This window comes from Triticum aestivum, chromosome 6D, assembly GCF_018294505.1.
Source record: "Triticum aestivum cultivar Chinese Spring chromosome 6D, IWGSC CS RefSeq v2.1, whole genome shotgun sequence".
NCBI classification, from domain to species: Eukaryota; Viridiplantae; Streptophyta; class Magnoliopsida; order Poales; family Poaceae; genus Triticum; species Triticum aestivum.
In genome coordinates, this window is record NC_057811.1 from 32,739,505 (window position 1) to 32,758,640 (window position 19,136).

The 19,136-nt window shown below is 42.4% G+C and overlaps 2 protein-coding genes across 2 annotated transcripts; one reads left to right on the top strand and one right to left on the bottom strand.

Moving 5' to 3' along the window:
* The first annotated feature begins 761 nt into the window (after positions 1–761).
* Positions 762–2,542, top strand: LOC123140923 (AT-hook motif nuclear-localized protein 20). The gene is made up of 2 exons (XM_044560188.1): positions 762–1,006; positions 1,247–2,542. Exon 2 carries the CDS (start codon positions 1,394–1,396, stop codon positions 2,240–2,242), a length of 849 nt encoding a protein of 282 aa, XP_044416123.1. The 5' UTR covers positions 762–1,006; positions 1,247–1,393; the 3' UTR covers positions 2,243–2,542.
* A 6,722-nt stretch (positions 2,543–9,264) lies between these two features.
* LOC123143284 (GTP-binding protein 4) lies at positions 9,265–16,910 on the bottom strand. The gene is made up of 14 exons (XM_044562147.1): positions 16,618–16,910; positions 14,573–14,696; positions 13,648–13,768; positions 13,469–13,533; positions 13,281–13,394; positions 13,032–13,106; positions 12,289–12,327; positions 12,080–12,151; positions 11,825–11,938; positions 11,467–11,538; positions 11,323–11,359; positions 10,472–10,584; positions 10,102–10,311; positions 9,265–9,970 (listed from the first exon to the last, which is right to left on the bottom strand). Exons 1-14 carry the CDS (start codon positions 16,779–16,781, stop codon positions 9,875–9,877), a joined length of 1,416 nt encoding a protein of 471 aa, XP_044418082.1. The 5' UTR covers positions 16,782–16,910; the 3' UTR covers positions 9,265–9,874.
* Positions 16,911–19,136: the final 2,226 nt, after the last annotated feature.

Consider the following 19,136-nt stretch of genomic DNA (forward strand, 5'->3'; position numbering starts at 1 on the left):
GAGACATCCAAGACTTTTACAATTAGTGGTAGTAACATGTTATGACGCACAGCACGAAAAAGCCATGTTTACTGCGCCACGAACCAGGGCATTTTCTTGCCACGAGTCTTACCACTATATGTGAGCCATCTTTGATGGTGGAGGTTCTAAAACGGGAGAAATGCTTCTTCACCTTCATCAAGCCTGCTCAGAAGCGCGCATCTCCGGGTTCCCACCAAACCCTCGAGAATGCCATAGAGCCTACATAAGTGTTATGTAAAAGAACCTACCACACATCATGCTCACTCAGTAAGTTGACTATTGTACAACTGTTGATACTTATGATCATTTCTATTTTTATATAACACGAATTGGGTAACATATTCAAAATCAGGGCGTTGAAAAGTATACGCTACCTTTGACATAAAAAAACTGGTTGGTTGGGCTGGCAATATGTGCAAAAATCCACATGTGATGGTAGCAGGATAGCTAGCTTAATTTTTAAGTACATTCTCAGATGCATCTTTGAAAATACCTTGCTATAAAAATGGTGCCAGAGTACGTATAGCGTGGTCCATGCAATCATACAAAGTATTCTCAGTTTTGTATGTCCGGGAGTTGTACTCCCCACCACGTTACCCACTGTAAAATATAGGTAAACCAACTTAGGGGTGCGCTTAGCCTTTTCAAATTTAAAAACAATGTCATCATGTACACATACTGATCATATGTAGTACATACTAGTATGCATAACATGCGTATCGATGGATCTATATTTAACTTAACAAATTAGTTTGCAGGCAGGTGTTGAACAAGTAGAGCCAGAAGGTACCCATCAACACACCTCTCCATGACAAAGCTTGCTTACTCAGCTTGCAACAAGCAAGTCTTGGTCTTCCTCTTCTACCCTCTAGCTAGCTAGCTTTCTCGACCCCCCAAGAAAAAGGAGCAACCAAAATCTCATACTAGATCGATTGATGGGAGCTAGCTGGTTTGATTAGCTGCAATTTCATGGCGCGTAATTAAGGTACTGACATAGTTATCCTTCTTCTCCTAGCTAGCTAGATCGACCGGGTTTTTTGATCCCGGCCGGTCCCTTTAGTTCCATCTTCTTCTTGGTCATGAAATCAAAAGCTAACAAGGAGCTGATTCCCAATCCCCACACATATGCTGAATCACATCTATATTTGTAGCATGTTTTTTTCTTCGATCTCTTGTGTGTTTGACATGAAGCTTCTCTGATCTTCATTTGTGTGCACAATTTCAGATCCAGGGCATCATGGTGAAGTAGCTCGGCAAGAAGTCAACTAATCAAGAAAGCTTGCTAGCCGCCCTTGAAACTACACAAGGAAGAAGAAGACCAGATCGAGGAAGGAAGCAAGCTATAGCACAGAGAGTTAGGTTAGGTGGAGAGATGGCCAACAGGTGGTGGGACGAAGGGCGGCTGACGGAGGCGCCAGCAGCTGCATCGGGCCTCGCCGGCGACCAGAACCGGCAGCAGCTGGAGGACGCCATGGCGGCGCCCAAGGCGGACGGGGAGAGCAGCCACAGCGGCGGAGGGAGCGGGCAGGACGACGAGCCCGAGCCCAAGGAGGGCGCGGTGGTGGTGCCGGCGAACCGCCGCCCGCGCGGCCGGCCGGCGGGGTCCAAGAACAAGCCCAAGCCGCCCATCTTCGTCACGCGGGACAGCCCCAACGCGCTGCGCAGCCACGTCATGGAGGTGGCCAGCGGCGCCGACGTCGCCGAGGCCATCGCGCACTTCTCCCGCCGCCGGCAGCGCGGCGTCTGCGTGCTCAGCGGCGCCGGCGCCGTCGCCGACGTCGCCCTGCGCCAGCCCGCCGCGCCCGGGGCCGTCGTCGCGCTCCGCGGCCGCTTCGAGATACTCTCCCTCTCCGGCACCTTCCTCCCCGGGCCCTCGCCGCCGGGGTCCACCGGGCTCACCGTGTACCTCGCCGGCGGGCAGGGGCAGGTGGTCGGGGGCAGCGTCGTCGGCGCGCTCACCGCCGCCGGGCCCGTCATGGTGATCGCGTCCACCTTCGCCAACGCCACCTACGAGCGGCTGCCGCTGGACGACGCCGAGGAGGATCACCAGCTGGAGGCCGCCCGCATGCACGGAGCCCCCGGCGGTGGTGTCCCTCAGATGATGGCCGGCGACCCCTCTGCGGCGGGGATGCCGGTGTACGGCGTGCCGCCGAACCTGATGCCGGGAGGCGGTGGGCATGCAGCGCCGGAATGGACGGCGCATGCACGGCCGCCCTACTAGCTACCTACCTAGCATCAATCAATCAGGACTTCAGGATCAGATCAGTGGCCGTGTCGACGTCCCCAAGCATCAAGATCAGCTAGCTCTCCCCTCATCCTCATCCAAATCCATCCTGCCAATAACTAGACTTGCGTTGCATATATTTAGCAGCTGGTAAGTAACTAGAATATCTGATTTTGCTTTGCTTATTAGTATCTGCCAAAAATCATCTTGGAGTTGCTTGCTCCGATTCATGTACGAGGAATTATAAATGAGCTCCTTTTACTGCGATTGGTTAGTGATCATACAGTAAAAACAAAACTCTCCAAGTGTATGACTCTTATATACTCCATCCTCTCTGATTATTGCATGCTTATATATCCTCCCTGCATAATTCACAAAGTTCCTTTAACTTGAACTAGTTACTGATATTGGTTATGTATGTATGCAATTGTAGTGTATGAGCACAAGAAGCCTGACATTGCTGAGAAATATTTATAATGAATTCACATTTCTTGCAAGATTAACCAGTTCTGTTTGGTCCAATCGATCAATCTATACAAGATAATTATGAAACTGGATCTTCTGTTTGATTGATCTAAACTTTAATTGAGTCATTTTTTCACAAATTGTAATCGCTGGATGTTGCTCATCCTTTGGTTACTGAATCTCATTCCACATTCCTAGCAATGTTATGATAGGTTGATGTTGCCATGACTGCACAAGGTAGCCATGTGTGGCCTTTTTTTTAGGGTAAATGTCGCTGCTTTATTAACTTAAACGAAGTTCGGAATCTCGTCCGCGATCACATCCAGAATGCAATCTGGAGGTGGCCATGTGTGGTCATTCCATCAAGTTTTTTTTTGGACAGGATGGTCATTCCATCAAGTTTATGGGACTTTTTGATTCGCATGATCCCCAAACATAGGATTAGGAAAGACACGAGAATTTGGTATAGTGAAATGTTTTTTATACATGGTTGTGTTCTTTTTAGTTGGAAGTTTTTTTTAGGGTGTATGGTTGTAGCACCAAACAATGAAATAAATTGTGCTTCTTTCTTCCTCGCAAAGAAAGAAAGGGCGTCCTCACGCAGCCGCCAGGAGCATCTTCTTTCGTCACCGTCCTCCGGCGACGACCTCGGTTATCGGTGGTGAGGGGGATCGCCGGATCCATGCGTGTGAATAGTTTAGGCCATAGTAGTTTAGGTTTTTAGGTTGTTCATCTTGGCTTCGGTGGCGACGATGGCGACAGTAAATAAAGAATATTTAGATCCTTCCCCGACGAGGCGATCAGCCCTATGATTGGGGATGGATTTGGAAACTAGTCTGTTCAAGTAAGGATGACGTGGCGGTGGCGGGATCTTCATGGTGGACTTGTGTCCTCGGGCTCCGCCATTGCGACAGCATTTGCTCCAGCGCCGACACGGAGCTTGGGAGATAGTCCAGGATTGGATGCAGATTGTGGTCTGCATCGACGGCATCTGAAAGATGGTGGATCGTGTGTTGGGTTCATGGTTCGTGGATGACATGTATGGTTGTCTCCTCCGATGTCTTAGTCATGCGGGGGTGCCAGATCTAGGGTTCGATGGCGTGTCTAGGGTGTTGCGCCGGTCTGATTCGTTCAACAATAATGATTTCACCTTTGAGCCACCTTCGAGATCCGCAAAGCTGCACATCAGTGATGAAGCCGCTTTGAGCTTGAGTGAGGAGGTGATTCATCATTTTTTCCTTTGGTGGCTGCTATGCTGGTGCCATAGGCAGGTGACGGGTATTGGTGCCAGACTCAGATGATTCTTCCATCTTGCTTGTAATTTCCTTTCTTGGCTGGTATTTCTTTATGCAAAGGTTAGCGTTTTGTTGTCTTTTCAGGTTTGTCAAATCGATGTTTACATGGCTTATACTATGATCTTTATCATATAAATAGACATGTATTATCATGAAAAAACATTTTATGGTTAAGTGCATTCGCTATATAGTTGTCTTGGACAGGATCGGAGGGAAAATCCCAACGTGTTAAAACTTCAAAAGTTAAAACATAAGGCGTAGTTTGAGTGTCCAAATTCATGTTTGGACCATGAATCTCCCGTACAATGTTTACTCGCTTACAAAATTAAAACAACACGGAAATGTTTTGAAAAATATATTTGATGGTGGATATTTAATGTAACAAAGATGATATGGTCAAGGTGTTATTTTGGATAGTCAAAGTAATAAGTCAGTACGGTGTATATAGTACTCCCTCCGTTTCTTTTTACTCCGCATATAAGATTTGGTCAAAGTCAAACTACACAAAATTTGACCAAATTTATATAAAAAATATGAACATCTACAATACTAAAACTATATAGTATGAAAATACGTTTCATGGTGCATCTGATAATATTGATTTCATATTGTGAATGTTTATATTTTTTAATATAAAGTTAGTCAAACTCTACAAAGCTTGACTTTGACCAAACCTAATATGCGGACTAAAAAGAAACGGAGGGAGTACTGTGGCACGAGACTTCTCAGTAGAGTATACAATGGCGTGGTCCAATATTCGTCTCGCTCGCGTGCTTGCATCGGACAGATCGATATTGTAAAAGGCTGAGTAGCCAGCAGCTGCCCCCATGGAATCAAAAATTTGAAACCGAAAGCAAATTGATCCTAGTGCACATTGGTGCTGAATGAAAATAGTATCATCCTAGCTACCTAGGGGGCCGATCGATATGCTCGCTCGCCGATTATTAGAGGTGCATGCCTGTACTAAGAGCAACTCTAGCAGACCCCGCATTTTGCCGACTCGTAAAATGTGTTTGCAGGTTGCACGGGGACGATTATGCAGGCCGAAAATTGCGGCGGCAGACTAGAAACCGCAAACGGACCCCTAAATTTAAAAAAAAAAGTTGTTTCGCGCGAGAAATTTAAACAACAGCTCGCCGGAGCTCGCTCGCATACATGTTTCTTCTTTGCATAATAAGTTCATACACGCCACATACATACATAGAGGTTAGATATGCTAGACAGGGCTACGCTACCGCATCACTGCAACAAAATTGAGCTCGCCGGAGCTCCTGCGGTAGCTGCCCACCGGCGGTGATCAGTCGGAGTCGGAGGAGTCGGACCCGAGGTCGACGAAGAGCTTCGCCTGCTCCTCCTTCATCACGCGCAGGTCGGCCTCCTTCGATGCCTGCGCCTGCAATGCCGTGAGGCCCGAAGCAAGGAAGAGCTACTCGTAATCGAGCTCGCGCCGGATGCGCTCTTCCATCTCCTGCAGCTCCCTCGCCGACCGCTCAAGGACGACGCGCTCGAGGAGCTCCTCCTGCCCCGGTGGGAGGTAGTCCTCCGGTCCGATGACGCCTCGGCGCGGCGGCGCATCCGGCACGGCCTCCTCCGGCTCCCTCTTCACCGGAACGAGCCGCGAGCTCGATGCGCCCGCGGATGAGCTCCCCGCGGACCAGTGGCCGGATGAGCTCCCCGCGGACCAGTTGCGGGAGGAGGCGCGACGGCGACGGGCGCGCTCGAGCTCGAACTCGTCGAGCTCACGCCGGTCGAATGCCGGCGGCGGCCGGCCACCCTGGTTGAGCCACCGACGCGCCCCCCGCTTGCGCGCAACGTCAGATCTGGCGCGGCGGCGGCGCTCCGCCTCATCCCCTGAGTCGGCCATGGTGGTTCAAGGCTCGCCGGCGGCGAGAAATCGAGCGACGCGGTGGGGAATTGGAGGGGAACGCGGCAGCGGGAGGATAGGGTTTCAACCCGCATCTGCCCCGCAAACCCGCAGTTATAGTGGCTCGGGGGTTGCGTTTGCGGGCTGCGGCAAAAAAATTTATGGGCCGGACACCGATGCGGGCTCTGGTCTGGCCAGAAAAATGGGCCGAGCCCGCATAATCACCGGAATTATGCGGGTTTGTGCCGAATGCAGGGTCTGCTAGAGTTGCTCTAATTTCATATCGGCTCAGATAAGTGTGTGCGTTCTTCCATTATTATAGTCGGTACATACTTGCATGTACGTTCATGCATAGTATAGGTAGTAGGGAACGTGTAAAGCTTGAAAGGTGACTTCCTCTTGGTTTTCTTCCCTAACCATAGACGGCTAGGCCAAAACTCTTCCCTTTGAGCCCATGGATTTGCCCCCCTATGCCTGCCACTCCAGCTGTCGGTGGTGGGGAGTGGAATCCCGGTGCTTTTGCTTCGGTTAGTAGTTTAGGTTGGGTTTTTTTAGTCCTCGCAAGTGCTACGCTCAGGCGGATGGCAGCGCTTCTTCTTCAAGTTTGTCTTTCGGGTTTCGATCCTCCTCGAGTTCGTCTGTATGGACGTAGTCGACGGAGCTCCGGCCTAGATTCCTGTCATCTCCTTGGGATGGTGAGGTAAGGGTTTCTCGTTATGTGGCAAGATTTGGTATCGGGTGTTTCATATCTATGCAACGGTTCAACGGCGACGAATATGGATCCAGGGCGCGTCGGCGGCTCGTTCTGACGGTAGTGGTGGTCATCCGCTAGTCTTGGAATCTCATTGCAATTTCTATTATGTTTGAGATGCTTTATACTTCCGATGAACACATAGAACATAAAGATGTACTCATGCAACCTTTTTTCAGAATAATTTGACATTTAGAAATGTGTTTTCCGAAGTGGGTTCATATGTATGTGAGTTCATCCATGTATTTTCCAGAGAGGGATGCACTAGATTTATTGTTTGAAAGATACGAACAAAAGCGGATCAATCTATTTATAATTATAAGAATAAGATATGTTTGTTATTATGTTATTTTGTGAAGGAATGAAAACAATTCTATATAGAATGGGTTGGGAATTATGCCTAGACCCTGCGTGAATGGAAATTTCATTGATAAGACCTCCTCAATTGTATCCAATATTTTATTGCGAATAATTCCGACAACCTCATGAGGAAAAAAAGGCATTTAGTTATTATAGAGATGGTGCGATTTGACTCTCTCTCTCTCTCTCTTTGCTTTTTTAGACCTACCTATACCTCAGTCTTACGAAAAAGAGAAGGGGTTGGCATAGAGGAACCAAATTTGTAAAGCAAACAAACCCATTGCAGCCATCATTATTAATTTTCAGTTACTTTATGTTTTTTTCCTTAGCGATTGTTTTTCTTTTTGTTGTTGGAGATGCATACTTGCCAAATGTTGCCAGCCTATTATTTTATTACTAGGACAATGCATATGCATTGCAACGAAGTTCTAGTTAGCTTGTGATTTACCTACTCATATTAACGCCATTTTATTAATAATTGTTTGTCAAATCATGTCTGCGATTTACCTTATATTGATGAGAAGTTTTCTAGAAAATTAAAGTGGAATTGGTTAAGAAGGTAAGTAAATTGAGGTGATTGATTATCATATGGGGAAGATCGAACGAAGGGGTAGTGGTAAGAAAAGTGAAACATAGAACCTTGCATTCTTTTTTGAAAACTAGAACAATCCCCGTGCGCTGCAACGGGATATAAATATTCTAGTACGTTAGCTTGTGATTTATCTGTCAATAATAGTGTGATTGGGTAAATAAATGTTCATCAAATTCTGACAGTGAATTACCTTATATGTTGATTAGAAGTTTGGTAAGTAAATTAAAGTGAAATTGGTTCAAAAGGTATAAAAATTAAGGTGATTGTTATCATATACTACATGGAAGGTTGGACGAAGTGGTGGTGAGAAGAAAGATGAAATGGGAACATTACGTTCTTTTTAAGTAGTAGAGAAAAGTGAAACATGAAATTTACTTGCATTCTTTGTAAGTGGTAGAGATAGAGATAGAGGTTTAGTAGTAAATTAAAGTGAAATTGGTTCAGAAGGTAAGTAAATAAGATGATTGATTATCATACGGGGAAGGTTGGAGGAAGGGGTAGTGGATATATGACTTCAAAGTTTATATATTTGTACATTATAACCTGGTTTATTGATATACAATCGCACTTACCATCATGTTTAACTTACTAGTTTTTCTTAGATCGGTGTTACAATGCTCGCTCGCAAAAAAGAATACGCCAAGTAGGATTCGAATACAAGACCACGTGCTTCACAAGTACCAGTACTCCTACAACTTGAGGTAGCGAGCTAGGTGTTTTAATGGGCAGCACAAATACTTAAGAACCAAACCAAGCGCCGATACGAATGTTTTTCACAATTTGAACACGTAATATTATTTTGGAGAAAAACTGAATTCTGAATGAAACCCCGAACACTTTTCGAAATTGTGTATATTTGAAAAAACTCAAACATTTCAAAAAACACAAACAATTTCTGGAAACGGAAACAATTTTTACCCCCCCCCCCCCCAAAAAAATTGAAAATACAGACATTTTTCTGAAAACTAGAACATTTTTTGAATGGCAAGACAGTTTTTGCATACGGGAATATTTTTGAATAATGGGAACTTTCTTTTAATCTCCCAAACAAAATTTGAAAATACCAACATTTTTTTAAACTCCAAACAAAATTCGAAGCATGAACAATTTTTGAAAAATGTGAACAATTTTTTAAATCCCAGAACAAAATTTGAAAACATGAACATTATTTTAAAATTGTGAACATTTTTTAAACTCCTGAACAAAATTTTAAAACCCAAATATTATTATAATTTGAGACAATTTTCGTAATATTGAACAAAATTTGAGAAGTTGTGAAATTTTGAATTTCTGAACAATTTTTGAAAAGCACAAACATTTTTTGAATTTTTGAATAAAATTTGAAAATGGAAACATTTTTTGAAATGTCGAACGATCTATGATAAATCAAGCTTTTTAAAAATACAAAAAAGAAAAAAGAAAGAAAAAAGAACACAAAAGGAGAGAAAAGAAGAAACAAACAGGAAAAAAGAAAGAAAGGAAAACGAAAAAAAGAAGAAAAAACCGGTCCAGGAACCTACTAGAAGGTTCCCAAAACCGGGAAAAACCAGCTGGTTCCCAAAACCGGGATCGGTGGAACGCTTCTAATGCGCCGGCCCGTCTCGTTGATTGCTAAGAAAAAGTGTGCGATACACCGACATTTTGACGCAGTGTGTGTCGTATAGGATTTTCCACTCTGCTGCACCGAGTTTCTAAAAGAAAATGCCCCGCAGACTGTTATTATGAAGTTCAGTCTGATATGTCGACTCTGCTGAAGTAGCTCTTAGTACATGACATTAACTCCGTCCCGAATTACTTGTCTTACATTTGTTAGATACAAATGTACCTAGACATGTTTTTGTGTCAAGTACATAGGTATCTAGACAAATTTAGAGACAAGTAACTTAAGGAGGAGGCAATACATTCATACTCCCTCCGTTCCAAAATAGATGACTCAATTTTGTACTAACTTTAGTACAAAGTTGGGTCATCTATTTTGGAACGGAGGGAGTACATATGGAGGGCCGTTTTGTTTATATAAAATGTCGTACATACAGGTCGGTGAAGAAGCTTGAAGAGGTCTACTTCCAAAGCAGCAGCCAGCCTGACCTCGGGCGTCCACCGATCAAGAGAAAGACGGCGCTGGACCAGAAGCCCGTGAAGAAGACTGCTCGAGCTGATCGACGCTCCAGGCAGGGAACCTGGCTGACTGAATGCCTCCATCGTGGGTGATGCGCCATGCATGTTGCATGAGATAAGGCTGACCAGATCAGCTCCACAAGAACAGCTAAGCTATAACAATAACATCCAACACGATCCCTTTTCATCTAACTTCACCGACAGCTTCTTCGTTGTCGCCCCCATCGGCTTTGATCCGGGCCCTCTGAGAGGTTAGCAGATGATGCACCCTTTGCTTTAGCTGGGGAAAAAAGGAAGACAGTCCACAGATGCAATCATATTAGCCTGGAGTACACATGGTGATGGCTTTCAGTATAAGAGGCTCGGATGAGACGATTCATAACTAACGAGGCAGCCATGAGTTTTGCTGACCTCTTGTGTTCCGATTTGGCTCTGCACGGACACCCGGATGGCGTCTTCCGGTCCAAACTCTCTGTATCTCCTTAGTTCATCGTCGACGCCATCATCGGCGGCATCGTCGAACCTGGAGGGTGTGGCCCTGTCCAGAAGATCACATTTGGATACGACGTCGATCCAAAGACGGTCGCCAAACCGCTCCTTTATATGCTTGTACGTGATGTACTGCAAAGGAGGAAGAACAAGTTGTGTTTAGTACAACCAATCAAGTAGGAGAATGCGAAACTGATGGGCTGACCGGCTGACTGCATCATCTGTTTGGTATTGGGAGGCTAGAACCTATAAGTGACAGAAAAAAAAATGGAGAGGTAAATAAAAGATGCACCTGATCAGCCACCTTAGTCCCACAGTCTTCAGATAGATCATGGACATAGAGAACAGCAATTGGCATGTAAGAAAGGACAGCCAGCGTCAATCTCTCTATGTTATTCCGGTCATCTGTCAACCACAAAATAAGGGATGTGATAAAGGAAATGCCAGTATAATACAGGTGCAATGAAGCCTAGCACAGAACGTGGAATTTTTGTTAAAGTAGGGTGCGGAGAACATATAAGGACCCAATCCTCTGAACAAGTTGGAACCAAGCCGACGTTTGGTTCCTGGGTGTATATACACCGTATATGGGGAAACAAGTAGTAATTCAATATAAAATCAAAAAATTCTGAAAATACTTTTGAAATAAACTTGACCAAAAAATTCCACGAAAGAAAAACCCCTGTTGACTTCAGGGCAAAAAAGAGAAAACCAAAAAAATGTGAATAGTGACTTGAATAAAGCAATAAAAATAAATTCTCCCTGAAGTCGACGGTGGTTTTTATTTGCAGAAGTTAATATACTAGTGCAAAAGAAAGTCATGTTTATTCCCCCAAAAAAAACTACTGAACTTTTTTGCTTTTTTTAATTATTTTGTTTTTCCATATCAGGTTGACAAAAAAAAACCCATGAACCAAAGGCCATTTCCCAACCAAGAAAGGCTTATATAGTGTTGACAAATGTTACTTACCAGAGAGCATTTTGTTATGAATGTACATTCTGCGGGAAAACTAGAACCATGGCACTGCAAACTTTATGTAAAAGGGAATCACGTACTCGTCCTCGTCTACTTGGTTCCAATTTCCCATATTTATTTTATTCAAAGCCTACGATGACTAATTCAATAAGGGAAGTCTGACTGACCATCATGTCTTGTCAGAAGCCCCGGAGTGTCAGTAACCTACAAATATTTTGGTTGTTCAGTGGCATCAGATCTTAGATGGAAAGGAGGAAATAAGCATTTTTTTTCCTGAAGAGTAGAGAAAATAGAAATGCATATGTTTGAACCTGAAAACGTTCATGATTGGATACTATATGACCCATTAGAATCCCTCTTGTTGTGAAAGGGTAGCTGCAGACCTGCAGAAAGGTGAGGTAGAATAAGAAATCAGAAACACAAAATTATATTGAAATAAAGAAAGGAGAGTAGAATGAGGCTACAAGGTACTCAGTTAGGCTAAGGCCAGACAAAGAATATTGTCAACATAGGTTAAAAGTAAAGTAGAACATTTGTGCTTTGATGTTAATCTAAAACAAGAAGCCCTAGTGCTATACAATGGAGGAACTATTAGAAAAAGCAGCATTAATACTGAATAAGACAAGAGTACAAAAAATTGCCATCTTCACTGCTTAGAGATATGCTCACCTCTGGTTTTCCAGTTGATAATATGCGGACTAATGATGACTTCCCCACATTGGGTGATCCAACAAGACAAAGTGTCGGTATATGTGGATCAACAACTGGCATAGAACGCAGAGCCTGTAATAGTTTACTGATCAGTCTAAATAAGCAAAATAGAAATCTTAGAAGCCTAAATAAGTATGAAAAAAATAAATTATGAGGCAATTTTCTTGGTTTTTCGCCCACAAAAATCTCCAATGACAAAGTATGGAATATTACCTTTGCAACGTTTATTAAATCCTCAATTGCATTCTGACCACGCTGGAAAACTTCCTCAAGTTCCTTCCGGCCCTACAAAATATTAGAGGCAACCAAACAACTCATCAAACAGAGAAAGAAGTGTAAATAAACTGATTATACATTTGAACGAAAAACAAAAGATAGTTGGGGTCTAGGAAGAACTTATATGTGCTTAAACTTGAACAAACCTCAGTGAGTCGCTCCTCTGCTTCACGCTTCGTCAAAGACTGTCAATATCAAATGTAGATCGTGAATCAAATTTACAAAATTTATGCTACTATTTTGTTGAAAGAGAAGAAGCTCACAAAATTTAGGGTTTGGCTATCTAGGCTTAGTAAGTGAACAACAATGAATAGCATACTAAAAGGCTGTTGAATTGTCCTCATTCCCATAGTGGACGACCAAAGTACCTTACAGAGCATGTCAGTTCATATACGGTGTGATCATCTTCCCTACATTATGTGCTCATTGTAATCATTTCCTATCAGAATGCCAATCTAACTTTGAAACATAAATGGCTTTATGTGTCATCAATGGTTATAGTTACTAGTTCCAAATGTGTTTGTAAGACACTTGTCATGCTTAGTAAAAACAATACATGAATAGTTGCAATGATACAATATTGATACAGGTGGGAATGAAGTTAACAGAGCATATGGGTGTGACCAGTTTGGAGGCAGATGGTCTGATTCTGTTCTTTTTGTAATGTTCGTGTCGCATTGAATTTCTATTCACTCTTCTACCCTATTGCATTTGTTCTTTAGGCTGTTGTACTTGGATACTTCATTATGTGATTAACTGATTACTGAATTTTGGTGGTGCTTTTTCTGAACATGCCGTTTCCTTTTCTTTGAGTTATTAAAGACAGGATAATGTTTGGTTTCAACAAATGAAGACGGGGTAGCCCCACAAGGTCTGCATCTACGCTAACCTTAGCACAGACAGAAGCATGTTGCTTCCCGACAGAAGTTATCTTTTTCCTAAGAGCATCCACTCGCCCTAGTACCTGCCATAGCACTACCAATAAAATCACAATAACTCAAGAAGTAATATGAAGAACTTTCATGACAAATACAATTGAAAGAGATAGCAACACTGCTAGTTTTGACATTTGTTCTGTAATCATTAGTCCGGCGCTTATACTCAGAACCGGGAGGGGCAACTTACATAAGAACAGTACCTTTTCATAATATCCCTCCCCAAAGGTCAACTCAATGAGAGATCTCTCATAAGGATGTAAATCTCTCCTTCTAGGGAAGTTCTCTGTATAAGTTCTCAGTGGTACCGAAAGTTCCTAGAAAACAAAACAGCTCACAGTAACCAAGTTGAACTATTTGAATTGGCAGTGCAACAACATAGAGGACTTACCTTCATTAAGGCATCAAGTTGTTTTGCACCTTTGTTTCTTTCACGCTTGGCTATGTTTTGTATACCTGCAGAATAAATGGATCTTAGAACAAAATAGGTGACCCAGAACTGTATGTGAAATGTCATAGTAGCTACGAAGGAAAAAAATGCTAAAAAATATATGTTAAATTGAAGAATACCCTTCGTGGGTGGCACATTTCTTGATTTTCTTTGTGCTGACATAAGTATATCAGTTGCAGGCATCACCATAGGTATTCTTTGAAATGCACCAACCATTTCACGCTTTTGCAGAAGTTCTCCCTGAATGCATATATATAGCAAACAAAAGAAACTTATGATGCATCTGATAGTAAATATACTGTGTGCTAATGGAAGTAACTTTTGCCTAGTATAAGTCTTCTTGTGTGAAATTTCATATAACATAAGAAAATGCACCAAGTACATGTCAGCTCTTGAGGTGCCAAGAATTAATTAGGCCAGAAGTAGAGAAACTCAGTTTCACAGCACTTGAGGTTTATATATATTACACTATTAACCAGCTCCTTGTTATTTAGCACTGGTCAAGTATAATACAGCACCACGGTTCTTGTAGATTATGCAGCTTCGGTATACTTACAAACGACCCCAGTGACACCCGCAAAGTAAATCCCGCTACACTCCTATCATATAACCACTAAGCAAAGCAGAAACTCTGGCTATAAAGAAAATTCAAGTGAAAATGCAAAAAAAAACTAGACAATACACATGAGATTATTTTTTAATACATTATACAGAGAAACGGGATCTTAGGACTTTGAGGAAGCTAAAGATGAATATAGGTGCACATACAAGAATCAGATTGGTCGGGCAAGAGAAGTTAGAGGAACAAATAGACACCAACAAAATATGGTCTCAAAACAAAAATAACACACAGGAATCTTGGCAATCAATAATATGCTAAAATTTTGGTTCAAAATGATGACTACCAAAAAGTGAAATAGAAAATAAGGAAACAACAGGTAAGCACACCAGACAAGTAGTTTTTTCATGACAGCAATGCATGCGACAATAAATCGCTGAATATTTCAAAAGGACATGCTCGGCGAAGGGTTTGAAGAAATGTACATTTGATCCATCTGTTAACTCTACATGTGGTCTGTCATCTACAGAAACACTGCATGTTGCAGAATGGACCCAACGACCCAAGTAGACCGTAGAAGCCCCTCGTTCCAAGAGTTGACAAAAAAACCTGAATTCCAAGTACCAAAGATGAAGACATATTCAGAATAGCATAACGAAATGAATAGTTTAAAGATAAATATAGCTGCATCAACAGAGTTCATATTCTAAAAGTATATTCAGACTGGAGAAGCTTAATGGGTTCTCAATCTTCATTGTCATCTAACACCTTACATATAATTACAATCTAGGATAAAAGAGGAAGAGCTACTTGGATTGGATGGGTAAAGAAGATCTTTGCGGTCACATATCAGTAAAAATTATTAGACAAAAACCATTTTCTTGCCTTTGGCTCATTTGTGATGGTGTTGTGTTTCAGCCCATTCTAAGTACGATTTGATTATGTGCACACACAAGCAAAGGGAATTACCACACAAAAAAAACTGAAAACAAAGGGTTGGAACAAAATAGAAAAATAATATTATTAGGTGAAGAACAGCATGCTATATATATTGGTTATACTGCCGAATTTAAAAGATTTAGCTCAAGACCGTTTTTTACTTTTTTTAATTCAAGACCGGGAGATTATTCTATATTTGAATTCCTGTGATATGCTTAGTGGTTATTTCAGCATATTGTTGTCAATGGTTGTAAAATTCTATATTTAGCTAATTACCATGGATAATAAGAATAAATGATTTACAATGGCACAGTCTATCAAAATAAATATGATATGCTTAGTGGTTATTTCAGAATCACAAAACAACAGAGAATATCACATAAATATGAATTCCAGAGGAAACATGTAGAAGAAAAGAATGTGTGCAATAAACAGGAAATACACAGACTAGATAGTTTGAGTCGACCTAAACAGGGGGGGAATCTTTTTCCGAACCAGGTCTTCATGTGATTTAAGGAATAAGGTGCACAATTGTTTTTGTGACTATGCAAATGCAACTATAATAAAGTGCACAGATGTAATTTGTGAGCAGAAGTTTTCTATTCTCTCGAAAGGGGGTTCATTAGTACTTCTAAAAAATACCGATATGTCCAGCCACCAGCGTATTTGTATCGGATAACGTATTCGATACAGATTCGTTCCCAACGTCCCGATATGTATCAATGCCAGTATCGGTGAATATAGGCAATAAAATAAATGCAGATACGTTCCCTGAGACATCCTAGATACGGTCCAGCCCAGTCAAAGCTCAGTAAGGGGCATATGTTAACCCTAGCCTACCCCAATCCCTGTGTACAGACTCCAACTCCCGATCCTCTTCCTCCCTTTCATACTCAATCTTGGCAGCTAACGGCAAACCGGCGACAAGACGGTGGTGGGCTATTCGCCTCGCCTCCTCCCCGTTTCAGTCTCCAGCAGCAGGCCAACATCAGCCGGCGGGCGGTGGAGTGCTCCTCGCCTCCTCCCCCTCAGGCTCCAGTACTGCCGGCGGCGAGCTTGCAGGCTGCTCCAGCAGTCCTGCTGAAGTGCTCATTCCTCCTCACCTCCTCCCTGTCGTCCCTGACTCCCCCTAACGGCAGCAAGCAGCAGCAGCAACGGACGGCGGTGGTGGGCTCAGGGCTCCTGAAGCAGCTCACCGACAGCAACAGCACCAACGCATGATTTCTGCTCTGGTGCTCCCCCTCCTCCTTCTCCCTCTCCAGTAGAGTAGCTCCCTCTGGTCCTGTAGACCTCTCTTGGCCAAACACTGAACTTTTATGTTTGCTAGCCTGCTGTTGATTTTTGGCTGGCTTTCGTTGGAATAATGGATAGCAAGACAGAAACGAATGGAGTGCACTAACAAAAATTACTACTAATTTCGCTTCTGTGTAACCTCATTTCATAGCCCAAGCAGTCATTTTTATTCCCCCAAACTACAGAAGAAGGCGCCTGCAGTCCCAAGTCGAAGTAATGGGACGGCGAAAATCTAGCTCAGGGGGCACGCACGCACACCGTTCCAGAGAGAACGCGTGCGGAGAATCAGGGGGCTGACCTCTGAGCCGCGGCGGACGGGCGGGCGGAGTGCAGCGGAGAAGACGGAGGCAGGGCGCGCTTGTAGAGCATGACGGCGGCCGCCACCCCCGACGATAGCGCCGGAGAGGCTCGCGCACCCCGCAGCGCCGGGCCGCCCGCCGCGCCGGAAGGCAGCCAGGCCATGGCTACGCACGCGCAGGTCGATTCAGCGCGCGCACACACAGCTCGCGGGGAGCGGGGGAAGAATGGATTGGTGCGGCGGCTGAACGAAGATTTTTTTCTTTTTTTTTGGAGGATGAGGAGAGGCTGGACGAAGAAGATGCCTGTGGGTTCTAGGTTTCTTTGGCGATTCTTTACATAGTGGGCCTGGCCCAACCACAACGCTGTCACTCACAGCGCGCAATATCCCTCTATTTGACCCAGAACTAAAAGAAACCAGTAATACACATGGGCTATTGGCTGCTCCTCGCTCTATATGAATATTAAATTGAAAAAATACCAGAGAAACTAAAAAAGGGAATCTTTGGATATCAAAATTAGGTGCCCAATCTACTACCATGTGAAATTTCGTGAAAAAATATCAGAAAATGTATCTTTTGAAAGAAAATACAATCCAAACTACGATCCATCCAAATAGTTTTTTTATACATAGAATTTATTTTTGGTTTTTACTGAGAATACATCTCCTCATAGTTTTTTACAAAACTTCACATGGGATTACGTAGAATGGGGCACCCTGGTTAGATATACCAAAATCCCTGATTTTTTTGGAGTTTTCTTGGCATTTTTTGAATTCAATGTTCATATAAGGCGTGGAGCACCCAGGAGCTTCAAATCTTCTTCCATATCCTATATACCTAAAGATCAATCCCCACTAACTTATTTATTTCAACATGCAAACATGCCACCTCATCATGCAATCATGAACTGGATAAGGACCACCTCACCATGCAGTCATGCATGTGAAAAGGCCCACCAAAACATTCAACCATGCAAGCAATTTATTTAATTACTCCACTTATATTCAATAAATATTATTACAACTACACATACTCAAATATTCTAAATTTTGGTTCTCATGTTATCAACCCAAAATATCATCAACCAATTCTAGCAGTAACGCGTAGGTATCCTCTAGTTATTATTGCGCACCCCTAAAAGAATTATTATTGTGCTTCCCTCAAAAAAATAAAAAGCTACGGCACTATTATTGCGCAACAGATATTTCTCACGGTAAATCTTATTTGGCGCATACACTCCACTCCCCGCTACGTACACTTAGGCCGACCCAACTAGCTCCTTTTCAGTTTTGCCAAGGTTCTAAACCTTCCCATACGGTTTTTCCTGTTTTTTCTTTCGATTTTTCTGATTTTGTTCATTTATGTTTTCCTTTATTTTTTCATTTAATTACTTCTTCTAATTTTACATTTTCGTTTATTTCATGTTTGTTTTTCCTTTTCCATTTTGAACTTTTCCTTTCTTTCTTTATTTTTTCAAACATATTTCAAATTTATGAACAATTTATGAAATCAAGAACATTTTTCAAATCATGAATATATTCCAAAATTGTGAACATTAATTTGAAATTTTAAAATTTCCAAAATTTATGAGATTTTTACTAATTTTTCAACATTCTTAAAGTCGTGAAATGTTTTATAAACTGTAAACAACTTTTAAAGTCAACGAATTTTTTTTAATCAGAAAATATTTTCTGAATAGCTGAACAGTTTTCGAAATTCATGAACATTTTTTTAATCATGGACATTTTATGGATCGATGAATGAATTTTAAGAACAAATTCTACACGAGTAAATTTTCAATTTTGTGCGCACTTTTTAAAATTCATGAACATTTGTTTAATTCGCAAACAATTTCTCAAATTCATGAAATTTTTTTATACCCTAACATTTCTTAAAAATCATGAGCATTTTTTATTTTCACAAACATTCTACTCGAAATCATGAGCATTTTTTGAATAAGTGAAGAACAATTTGAAATCACAAACATTTTATGATTTGTTGAATATTTTTTCAGAAGCACATTTTTTTGAAATTTTTTGACCTGTTTTGAAACACTGTGTTATTTTAAATAATAAAAAGGAAAAAACATGGGGCGTACCGCCCCACAAAAAGGGCACGTGGGGGAGCGGCGGGGGCGTGTTTCATGTATTTTTCAAGGAGCTCCCATTTTCTCGCTTGGGTCGAGATGTAGTTGTTGTAAGGTGGTCTGCAGGCCTCACCCTGTTTCTTATATATGTCGAATATATACGAGGGGGTGACCATTTCACCTTTGTACTAAACACGAGAACGAGGCCTAGGAATGGGTTGGACCCATGACATTCCATTCCATGACTACAACCAAACACACCTAGCTAAGCTCCTAGGGAATAGAGTCCTGGGAGAGCTCCAATGATATTTTTTGGAAGTGGGTCCGTTTTTGTTAGGGAAAAAGGCGTTGATGACTGACTTACTTTCACACAGAGCGATTTCACAGCCGTTGCAGCGGTTGTGCTGCTGCATGTGGGCCCATGCTTAATCG